Raw genomic sequence first — 12171 nt, 5'->3', positions numbered from 1 at the left:
CTTCTTTTGATGAAGCCTAGGATACAGTTAGCCTTCTGGGCTGCAAGTGAACATATGGTTGTATCTACATATTGTGGTTACTAGCCATTGCCTCCCTGAGGGGGATAAAGAAGAAAGTTAAATTAGACTACAGATCTATACAACTGTAGAGCAATTAAACAACCAGAAATCATTCCTAGCACTCTAAGACCATGGGAGGGCAAGCTGGCTCCATGGTATACAGCATCCCAGTCTGCCTCCAGAGTTATTTACTAGGGACAAGGTTCTCAGACACACTCTGGGGTTTTTATGGCTTCTGCACAGCAACCCCAGAAAAAGTAATACCGGTTCCCTGCTCCCAATGGAAATGAGAACAGGAGTGAAAGCTTGTACTGCTTTACTGAAATTTTACTGGTTTGTGACTCTGACTCAGCCAGATGCAGTTAACACATAAAAAAAAAGAGCCAAAGATGGTGTTTACTGCTGGCACCACACTTTATTCAGGCTTGAAAACCAAAAAGAGAGGAAATAAGAAACATCTGTCTCTAATTAAGGCTTAAAAGAAATGGAGGAAAGCAGAACAAATGCATCTAGTCACTCAAGAATGGTTTTGTTTCTCTGCAGCTACCTCACATATAGAAATTTGCAAATAATAAGGTTTTCATTCAGTTTGACTATTCTGTCATATAAACATGGTTTACTATTTTCATAAAAAAACCCCATACTATCCTTCAGAATGTATTGAATTACATTCAGTTTCTTGTACTTTTTTTTCTTTAAAGCTTTTATTTATAAACCTTAGGTTCATGAAATATAAACCTAACTTCATGTGAAGTTAGAAGTTCCCAGTCCTTTTTTTTTGCTCACAATCTGACTTCCATTTCCCAGTTGACAAACTTGTCTTCCATTTGCAAACATGGGCTTGCACCCCAAGGTTTTGAATATATATTTTACATATCTAAATGCAGCATGCACAAAAATGTCCATGATACTGTTGATTATGTAAAGGAAAGAAGCAGGGACCTTATTTCAATTGAACAGGAAGGGCCATGTCAGTAACCACAAGAATTAATTGCTATTTTTTTCCTACTTTGTAATTTAAAAATCCCTGCAAGTATGCAAAGTCTTTGCTGTTGTCTAGCAGCATTTCTGCTAGCAAAGGACCCAAGATTCTGAAGCTGGACATGATTGTAACATACTAGAAACCTCAGACTTGGTTCTACTGGTTGTAGCTTCTCTGAATGGTGCTAACTATTCTGTGACTCAGTTTCTCCATCTGCAAGATCCAGTCCATCAGAATCAAGCTTGGTTTTCCTTTGCTCTGCATGAGTCCTGCACAGGGATGAACACCTTCCTTTGTGTGTCTTAGACTCAGTTTTAAACTCTCAGCCCTTCTAGCCCCAGCAAAGCAAACAGTTAACTGCTTATGACAAGAAGCTGTAAAGTAATTAACATGTGCAAAGGTACTGAGCATTCTTTGTGAGCAGGATAAGGAGGAGATGTTTCTCCCCAGCTTGCACTGTGGTTGTTCACAGTTCAGCAGCAGTGAGATAGCTGGGTCATGCGGCTGTCAGGCTGCCAGCTCTTGCCTGGGCCTCTCTGCAAATGCTTCCTAGCCCAGGGCATGGTTGGGCAGTGGGACTCATACTGCAGCCAGCCCTGGAGCTGTGATCCCCAGCCTCGACACAGGGCTGCTCTTGCCAGGCAAAAGGGCATCTCTGCTTCTCTGACCCACAAAGGCCCTTTCTGCCCCTCTGATGGAGAAACCCTGTCAGTGCCTGCGCGACTCCCTGGGAGTATTTGTAGTTTGGCATTTTATTGAGTCAGAAGGCTCAGATATCCCCTCTCTGCCAGAGAGAAGTTACTTCCCACCCTCAGACTCCCTCCCACTCTTCAACTGCCTGCTGAAGTCTGAGAGAGGCAGAAATTCCTTACTGTAAGAGTGGTGGGACACTGGAACAGGTTGTCCAAGGACGTTGTGGATGCCTCCTCCCTGGAGATGTTCAGAGCCAGGTTGGACAGGGCCTTGAGCAGCATGGTCTAATGGAAGGTGTCCCTGCCCATGAAGGGGATTGGAACTAGATGATCCTTAAAGGCCCCTTCCAACCCAAACCATTCTACAATTCTGTGCCATGGCCCCTGTGCCCTCGTCATGTCCATGTGCTGATCCCAGTACTGAGGGTCTTTTTGCTTCTCTGTTTCCCCTGCTTATTAGAATAACACAGAGAAAACAAGGATCTAGGATAAGAGACACTCTCATAACCCAGTAGCTGACACAGACTCAGACAGATCCCCAGCCAGCCAGAGCTGTTCCTGAGCAAACAGCCCAGTCTCACCTGGAAGTTTGTCCCAGTCACTGGTGTGGCTGCACTGCCTGTCTTTAACTAAAACCTCTGTGAGCAGCTGGTTAAGACATTTGGCTGTCTGAAGAAGCATATTAACAATTTTGGAACTTACATTTGTAAATATAATCTTAATTATTTTGTCATTTCTTCAGCATTTCCTAAGTCTTCCAGTGCTTTCCTTAATACAGTGTCTCAATCACTAAAGATTAGATGTTTGGTATTTCCCATATTGATTTTTTTTAATAGTTTGCATATTGACCCCAAGCAGATTAAATGGATACCATATATTACTCATCCTTTTTTCTTGATAAGAATAAAAATAACATTTTATTAATTTGTAAGATCTTAAAGAAATAGCAATATCTAGCAGTTGCAGTAGTATCTAGTGGCCAGACCATTGGGCTCCATGCCAATGAACCTGAGCCCTTTTTTCACTTGATAGCTGAACACCCTTGGCATATCACATCACCTTTTTGATCCCTGTTTCTAAAACTGAGATGGAAGTGCTTTGGAAATTAAAAAAGCTAAATGTAATAGTGTGAGAGCTGAAATCCCCATCCCACACCGACAATAACCAGGCTAGCTCAGTCTGGAAGCAAATGAAAGCTGTATTTACAGGCAAAACTACAATCTACGATGAAATGCAATGAATATGTACAAATATACACGATTCACAACATTTACAAATATGTACAGTCAACAGAAAAGCACAACCAAGCTCCCTTTGCTTCCCCCAAGGGGCCTTCCCCAAGGGGCCTCCCCCCCAGCCAGAAGGACTCCCCCCAGACTCCCCTGGCAGCATGCAGAGAGTCAAGAAGCAGAGAGGCTGTTAGACTTAGCTTGTCAAGATCGGTGTGTAATCTTCAGCCAGAAAAGCAGAAATAGGTAGACAGATGCCGAGCAAGCTGAGAACCGAGACTGCCCCACTCCCTAACCTTGTTTTGAGTAGAGATTCTTAAACATTTCTACCTCTCCAATAGAAGTGTTTAGAATAATCAATATTTTGCTTTCTTACACCCTATAGTGACTTATTTACATTCTTTCACTTTCTCTGCTCAAACTTTGTGAAGAGAAATTAAAAAGACAGTCTTAAAACCATCACACCAAACAAGCCTCCTTTCCTCACTAAGGAAGAACACCCCATAAAGGCAAAGTCCTGTTTCTACTTACATACAGGAGATTCATCCACTAATCACTGTTGATATAAAAGACTGCATTTATTCCTATTAGTTCTTCAAATAGCTCTTTTTGCCTCTTCAATTTGACTGTGATGTTCACCTCTTTTAATTTGCCAGTGAGAGACACACTAGCATACAGAATATTTTCTTTTTCTTTCCCACTCTTTTCTGGATGACTCATATATCCTGGGAATCTGAAGACACATATTTCAACCTCAGTTGTTCCAGTACATTCTGAGAGACCATATTTAATAGTGGAGGTGCACAGAGGTGATGCAACAAGGCTCTGAAATGCCTGTGCAAATTATGGAGGATGGAAATACCATTTACTCTCCTAGGAGAATCATAGGATTGTTTCATTTGGAAGAGACCTCCAAGGTCATTGAGTCCAACCAGTGACCTGACACCACCGTAGACAGTAAACCATGTCCTGAAGTGCCATGTCCACACATTTCTAAACACCTCCAGGGACAGTGACTCCACCTGCTTGAGCAGCCTGTTACAATACCTGGCCACACCTGGCCACTCTTTTCCTAATATCCAGTCTAAACTAAGTGCATGCCAAGTGCTTGATCTAGGCCAGTTCTAATACAGCCAGTGTTTCAAACTCCTCTCAGCACAAGAGGAACGTTGCTGCAGTCCAACATATATCAGGAGATGGTTTAATGGCCAAGGTAGTCTTAGGCTGACAGTTGGACTTGATGATCTTAGAGGTCTTTTCCAGCTGAAAGAGTTCTATGATTATACACACACAGACATACCCACCCACACACACACACATGCATATATTTACAAACAGGGATGCCTTGCTTGGAGGGAAGAGAATTTCACAGGCATGGCTCTGAGACATGCCATGCACTCAAGTGACAGGCTTTAGCCCTTATCATCATAAATACAGCTGGATGTGTGAGCTTAGGCATTTTCCTGTAACATGTAGAAGACATGACGTTGTCCAGGGTGGCGATGGAGTCACCATCCCTGGAGGTGTTCAAGAAACATGTGGACACAGGAGTTTGGAATGTGTTTTAATGGCCATGGTGGTCTTAGGTTCGAGGTTGGACTCGCTGGTCTTATAAGTCTCTTCCAGCTGAAAAAAATCTATGATTCTATGATTCTAATGCCTTGATAAGTGAAATGTTTTATAGGTGGAAAATTTTAGAAATAATGGTGTGCTATTTATCCTTGAATTTATAGTTTGCTTTTCTAAGTGGAACATAAAAGGTTAAAGTTTTAGCAATTGACCAGTTAATGATTTATCCACCAGCAGGTTATGAATGTGTAATATGATTTTATGGCAGAGCAGACAGTCTGGACCACAACATGCCTTCATTCCGCTGGGAACGAACATTGGTTGGAATTACCTGTTGTGTAGTGACCGTGACCCTCTGGGCATTGTGTATTTGGCAGGTTGTCCTTAGGTTTGAAACAGGTAAGAAATACAATTCTACCCTATTTGAGTTCTGTTTGAGCTCTTCAGATTCTTGTCCTTTCCTTAAGTATTTAAGCATGATTCCTGACAAATATTATTTCTTGCATGCTGTATGCCTCTTAGGTGAAAATCTCTTTCTTCATATACCGGTGTAAAACAGAATGTGATGGCAAGAAATCTCTGGAGTACTTTCTTTGTAACATATTTATGTTGGACATGAGAAATGTCTTGAAATTATCTCACTCTCCTAATAGAAATCTGATTTATTTTTCAAAATACAAAAACCCTCTAGCTAGTCTAGTAAATTATGTTTGAAGAGGAAATATTTCGTTTTCCATGTTTATATGTTCACATGCATAAAAGCAAAACATGCTGTATACAACCTGTTCATGTTTTCATTACAACTTGCATTACATAAAATAAATATTGAAATAAAAATTTGGTTTCCATATTCTATACCTGAAAATCAGATCAGTACACCCTGGTAAGACACTTCTGTTTGCAAACTTGGAGCACAAAACTGGCAAGTGTTTCCTCTGATCAAAATACTCACTATTTTGATATGATGCAAAATTATGCCTGAAGCTATATTCAGAATTCATAGAAAGAATCAGATACTCCTGGTTGCTTGTCCACCAAGGAGTCAGATATGATTTGAGACCAAGACGCCCATGGAAAAATTTATATGGGGATACATTAGGTTATATTTACTTCAAGAGACTTGTCAGATGATTATACCCAACCCAAGTAACAGTACAAAAGTAAACAACAATTATTTAATGTGCATCAGTAGTAATTTACCTTTGATATTATAAGCATATGCTCAGTGCTTTGTTTGACTTAATGAAGCCAAACCCAGATGAGATGGGAGTTATTGCTCAGTGCAGCTTGGAGATTTCTCTATGTATACCTAGGATTTACAGAACTGCACACAAACGAGCTGCGAAGAACTGCGTTTCAATTGCAGCTACTGGAGAATACCTTCATGCCTATCTGCTGTATTGCTTGCTGTGCACAGGGGTGGCGTTTCTCCTTTATTCAAGCTTTAACCACAAGTATTAGCATCAACAATGCCCATGATGTTTGATTAAAAGAAACATCAATAAACTTTAACAAGTATTAGCATCAACAGTTCCCAGGATGTTTGATTAAAAAAACACCAATAGTTCATGATGACATAGTACTAGGCAAGGATCCTTTTAGTTTTAGTTGAAAAATATCTATGGTCAAACTCAATGTGGTTCTTGAGATGATTGATGTCTGCAAAACTTAAAAGCTGAAGACAAATACAAAGAAGATGTTTTCCGATCTTAAAAACAAAACCAGACAAACCTCATGATTTGAAATGAGCGTCACAACTACTGGAGCCTGATGAGTTTTACTGCACGTGGGGTAGATATGACCACATTAGTCAGCTCAGGAATTTGTATTTGTGAGAGTCAAAAATTTCCCTTTGCAAAAAGATAAAACTCCACCTTACAATGATACATGAGACCTTGAACAGTAGGTTAAGAAAGGTTACCAGGAAGCTCTAAATAGAGTCACAGTTTTCACTAACATTAACAGATCTCATGAACATCATGTTGTTACAGAGGGACTCTTTTCAGAAAGGGAAAGGTAGGGCTGATGCCATTTGCCACCACCTCCTCTTTGCTGCACAGGCTGTGAGTCAGCTGTGTCTGCACCTCCAGTGGAAAATGCTGCACCTTTCCCCCTAAAGCTCCATGCTTTTCTGCTTTGTTGCTTTCAAAGGAATCACAGATTGTCTTCCTTTTCACCTTTCCCTCTCCTTACAGCCCTTTTGCAGCCTGTGACTAACAGCGTCAGACTCCAACACTCTAGCCCCCTGGTGGAAGCACCCCAACTGTTGCTCCTATCCGAGGTTGCCCCAGCTGCTCCCTATCCTGCTTCTCAGCAGGCAGCTCAGGGTCTGTGCTCTTGTGGGTCAGTACTGCTACCTCCCTGGTTTCTCAAAGAATTATAAAATCAGAACTGTTGAGATTGGAAGAGACCTTGGAAATCATCAAGTCCTTGCCTTGAGCTTGCAATCCCACCACTACTGCTAAGCCTCTAAACCACGTCCCCAAGCACCACATCCATGTGTCTTTTAAATACATCCAGGGAAGGTGACTCCTACACTGCCTTGGGCAGCCTATTTAAATGCTTGATAACCCTGAAGAAATTTTTCCCAGTATCTAGGCTAAACTTCCCCTGGCACAACTTGAGGCTGTTTCCTCCTGTTGGGATCCTTTGTGATAGATTACCCTGTTGTGTCATGACCTTCTGTCTGGCTGCTTTGGGCACATGTTCACCAAGCAAGACAGAGGCTTCAAGATCTGCTGCAGGCTCCCCAGTATTTTGTGGGTTTCCCAGCTCCCAATCCAACATGAGTGGCTGAGCCTTAGTGTCACTCTTCTGCCACATGGCCCATGATTTGCATGTGTGTGCCTGGCAGATGAGCCAGTGATGCTAGGCAATGGGGCAACAGCTCCCCAACCTGACACCCAGTTCCCCAGGGTACAGCTACTTAGTTTGGGCCGCCTTTACCTCAGATGCTGGAGTATTTTCCCCTTAGTTTCTGTAAGATTTCCAATACAGAGACAATGTGTTTTGAGAGGCAAATGGCTAGTGCAGATATTACCTAGTGACACATAGATGTCATTCCAGTTATTCCACTGTCATCATAGACATCTGGCTGTAATGCAGCTGAGACAGCCTGAAGCACAACTGCTAAATAGCAACAACATGAGCAAAAGCTGAGTGATTCATGCCAAGAACAGAATTACCCTTGCCACGTGGCACGTCCCATATACTTTGCCATATTCTTCCAGTCATATGAATCACATTAAAGAGACAGAAGTTAAGCAAGCTTCTTAGTTCGTTGAGAACATTAGAAATACACAACAGCACATGAGCTCCTGACAACACTGTTTGCTTTTGAATTTTCTGGCTTTATTTGTTAGCATCTCAAAGCAGGCACTAAAATGTCAGATCAAATGGCTCTCCTCAACTCCTGGTTTCTGCATGAAGTGCCACATCTACTAAATTTTTTAACACCTCAAGGGATGGTGAATCACGTTTGTTTCTTTTCTTCTCTCCACCAGGTAGATGTGTCTTTACATATGTGTTAATGAATAGATTTGTAACTTGATTCTTTGTTTACACAGACACTACAGAAGCTGTGGTACCTCCATGCTTCTGCCTCAATGGTGGCATCTGTCGGGATGGAGCCTGTGTGTGCCCAGACAAGTGGGTGGGATCTCGTTGTGAAATAGGTCAGTACAAGCTGAGCAGCATGGGAGGCTGGCATAATTTCTGGGAACCCCTCCACTGTAAGAGGCTCCTGATCTTCCCTCCCCACCTCTCCATGTTGTGACCTGCTCAGCAGGGTCATATCCACAAGAAGTGACATGGCTCTTCTTGCTAGGTGAGGCCATATCCTTCATTCACTCCTATTGCTCTTTCAAATGAGTAATATATCTGGGGAAGACATTACAGGCTTCAATTGCTTGTGGCCTGTTTCTAGCCAATTTGGCCTTTGCTTGAATTCCTCTGTTTGAAGATCACAGCAACCTGGAAATCTGATTCAGGCCTCAGTGGTCAGCATTGCTGTGTCTGGATCTGCTAATGTTTAAGGGACACAATCCAGCTTGTCACCCTGTAGGGCAATGCTTGTCCTCAGGTCCTGCTGCCACTGGTGTTGTGTAAGTCAAATTCCTACATGCAGCATAGCACTGGCCTCGTAGTCCCTTCTGCCACAGCACAGCATCTGTGTGCTGCTGTAACTGGAGTGGGTGCTCCCAGCTCATGCTGGGAGGGTGTTGGCTCACTGAGACACAGTATCCCTTGCTCCTGCTTTCCAAGCCAATCCACACCATGGCCAGTGTAACACACAGATATGCCATCACCTGTCAGCTGCACCTTTGTCAAATGAACTCACGTGTTTGTTCAGAAGGGTGTTGAAAGATCTGCAGCTTATCCAGGAAAATATTCTTGGTGAAGACTGCTAGGTAGATGGAAACTTCAGGTGTCCCATGTGATTTCCTTTATGACAGGAAGGGTAGTACATCCAACAGACAATGACAGATTTGATGGGTTCCTGCGTGGCCTGCCTTTGGCAGGGGGGTTGGACTAGATGATCTCCAGAGGTCCTTCCAACCCCTACCACTCTGTGATTCTGTGGCATAGAGGCTAGACGACTTTTGTAAACTAATTACTTTTGTTCCAATGGTGATGGAAATTTTCCACTTGTCTCATATTTCATTCCTTTTGTACATAAAGTCATGGTTACTTTCTTTCACAGGTCATAAAAAAGGGCCTGTTTTTCTTCCTATTTATGGTTTGTTTAAATTCTGGAGCAATTCTATTCAAGTCAGAATATTTGCAATAATTTGAGGTTTCCACCAGTGGGGCAAAAAGCATTTCAGTAGGGCAAAAAACATTTCAGACGGACTCTCTTTTATAAGTCCAAACTCAAGTAGCACAGATATGTATATAAATCAGCCCAAAGATCAAGGCCTAGATAAATAGAAAGATGAAAAATGCATCTTGAATAGGGACTCATGTATGAATGCATGCTATGCAACTTATTCCTGGCTTTCATCTCTCGGAAGGAAGCAGGATCACCACAAAGGTATTAAAAACGCACGAGTGTAGACAGGATCCATTCAAGACTGCTAAAAGACCTGGCCAACGTCACCTTGGTCCTGCTATCTGTCGCCTGTGGTGATCAAGAGAAGACACAGAGAACTGAAAAAAGATGACTGTTATGCCTACCTTCAAGAAAGGCAAGGACTGAGGGAACCATAAGCCAGTCAAGTCTACCTCAGGCCCCAGAAGTGTTACAGAGCATGTCCTAGTGGAGTCCATTTCGATGTATGTGAAAGACAAGAAGATAATTTGGAACAGCATGGATTTACAAAAGACAGGTGTGGCAGTTTAGGCTGGGTGCCCCCTGCCACTGCTACATGAGATACACCTCTGGTGTCCTGGGTGCTCACCCAATAGGGATGGACACAGGAAACGACGTATTTCTACCCATAAATCCTGCGCCCTATAAGTCCATCTGCAAAGTCATTCTCTTCCTCTTTCTTCCCTCTCTGCTCCCATGGGAGATGTCCTCTCTTATCGGGTAATGCCGGGGGAGTATCCTCAAGGCCTCTTAGGCCTGTCTAGGCCTAATGCCAGGAGGAGAATGGAGGGGGAGGCAGTCTCAGACCTGGCCAACCTGAGACTTGCCTAGCAGCGGGAGGGGGAAGAAAGAGCCCTGGGGGGTTTGGGTTTACCCTCAGGTGGGAAGAAAGGAAGGATTGGGAAGCCTTTGGGAATTCTGTGAGGGGTTCTGTACGCTTTGGGATACTCTTTGTCACTATGCTTTGTAGTTTGTAGTTCTCTGTAGCTTCACCAATTGCTTTTCCATTTAAACTTTCCAACACTCTCCAAGCCATTTGTGTGAGTCTCATTCTTTTGTCCCTTTCGGGGCAAGAGACGATCTGTCTGGCCACAAACCAGCACAGATTTTTGGTAGCAGAGGATGGTTCCTGTGCTGAACTCTGCAAAATTGGGTTGGAGAAGTGCAGAGATGGAAAAGTTAAAATGGATATCTGGGCGTTGTTGGTTTTTCTGTGGCTGGGCTCGAGGCTTTGTGCTGGTGCGATCACGTGAGCGTTTTATGGATTCCGAGGGGACACCCTGGTGCGTAGCCGTGGCGTAGAATCCCGTCTGCCCTTCCAAGCGGCAGCAGCGACTCTACACCTACAGGCACTGGGGAAAGCTTAAGAATGTGGTGCCTGTCCTTTTCCCTTCTGTTCCCCGTGGCGCCAGCGGCGAGCAGAGCGGCGCGGAGCCGAGGAAGGCGGTAGGACAGTCGGAAGCAGACCAGGGTCGGCTTGTCCCACGGCGGTGGGGGCTAGCTGTAGCGGGGCGGTGAGTGGTGGCTCCAGCAACTCAAGAAGGCGAGTGGTGGCTCCAGTTCAAAAGCTGCTTCCGAGGGCCCAGGGAGTGAGTGTAGCTTTGGCTGGAAAAGCCGCTCTTGTGGCCCGAGGGGTGGCGGCGGATTTGATCTGTACCGCGGCTGCAGAGGTGACGGCGGCTCTCGCTGTTATCTCTCCCCTGACTTTCGGACGCGTTCCGAAAATGGCGCCTAGCACCTGGCTCCGCCTCTCTTCTCGGCGGGTTGCAGTGCAGCCACACCCTCTCCCGGGGGAGGGCTGTGTAGCCGGATGCCTCCATGCCTCGGCATGCGTACGCTCAGGGGGAGCGGTGTGCTGTGCGTGGTGTGCATCCGTATTAGCCTCGGGCCGCGGCTGGAAGCGGTCAGCACTGGGCTTGGGAAAGGTCCGTGCAGCTTTGGAAAGTCTCAGCGTGCTGTTGCCTGCAAGGGGTGGAAGGAGTCGAGCCGAGGACCCTGATCTCAGACTCGAATGCCCCGAGGGGTGGAAACATGCCGCTTGAGTGGATGGAGAAATGTTTGATTGAGAAGTTATGAGGTTGTTTCCAGGTGGCCAGGATGCCCCATCGGATCCATGAATAGTTCACCATGCAGAAGAATGAACTCTGCATCGCTGGGAGGTTCCACAGGATGAGGGAGAAGAGCTGGAATGAACTGGAACTGTGACCTGAGCCCGAGGGAGAGACTCTTCAGAAGGACGCCCAGATGAGGACCTGGACTTTGCCAGACATGTCATCTGAAAGTTGTTTCTGACTTGATGATATGTTTTGGGTGCAGGAATTATGGGTATGAAATAAGGGGTGGAATGTGGCAGTTTAGGCTGAGTGCCCCCTGCCCCTGCTGCATGAGATACACCTCTGGTGTCCTGGGTGCTCACCCAATAGGGGTGGACACAGGAAGCGGCATATTTCTACCCATAAATCCTGCGCCCTATAAAGCCATCTACAAAGTCATTCTCTTCCTCTTTCTTCCCTCTCTGCTCCCATGGGAGATGTCCTCTCTTATCGGGTAATACCGGGGGAGTATCCTCAAGGCCTCTTAGGCCTGTCTAGGCCTAATGCCAGGAGGAGAATGGAGGGGGGGGCAGTCTCAGACCTGGCCAGCCTGAGACTTGCCTAGCAGCGGGAGGGGGAAGAAAGAGCCCTGGGGGGTTTGGGTTTACCCTCAGGTGGGAAGAAGGGAAGGATTGGGAAGCCTTTGGGAATTCTGTGAGGGGTTCTGTACGCTTTGGGATACTCTTTGTCACTATGCTTTGTAGTTTGTAGTTCTCTGTAGTTTCACCAATTGCTT

The 12171-nt window shown here is 44.8% G+C and overlaps 1 protein-coding gene across 1 annotated transcript in view; it reads left to right on the top strand.

Annotated features, from left to right (window-relative positions):
• The first annotated feature begins 4822 nt into the window (after positions 1–4822).
• The window catches only part of ADGRG7 (adhesion G protein-coupled receptor G7), a 35733-nt gene continuing 28384 nt past the window's right edge, over positions 4823–12171 (top strand). Inside the window, 2 exon segments of the mRNA XM_054389741.1 lie at positions 4823–4931; positions 8099–8206. Of these exon segments, the coding sequence (XP_054245716.1) occupies positions 4823–4931; positions 8099–8206 (217 nt within the window).

This window comes from Indicator indicator, chromosome 1, assembly GCF_027791375.1.
Source record: "Indicator indicator isolate 239-I01 chromosome 1, UM_Iind_1.1, whole genome shotgun sequence".
NCBI classification, from domain to species: domain Eukaryota; kingdom Metazoa; phylum Chordata; class Aves; order Piciformes; family Indicatoridae; genus Indicator; species Indicator indicator.
Note: the sequence above shows the minus strand (reverse complement) of the source record. Positions and strands in the feature narration are given on the sequence as shown.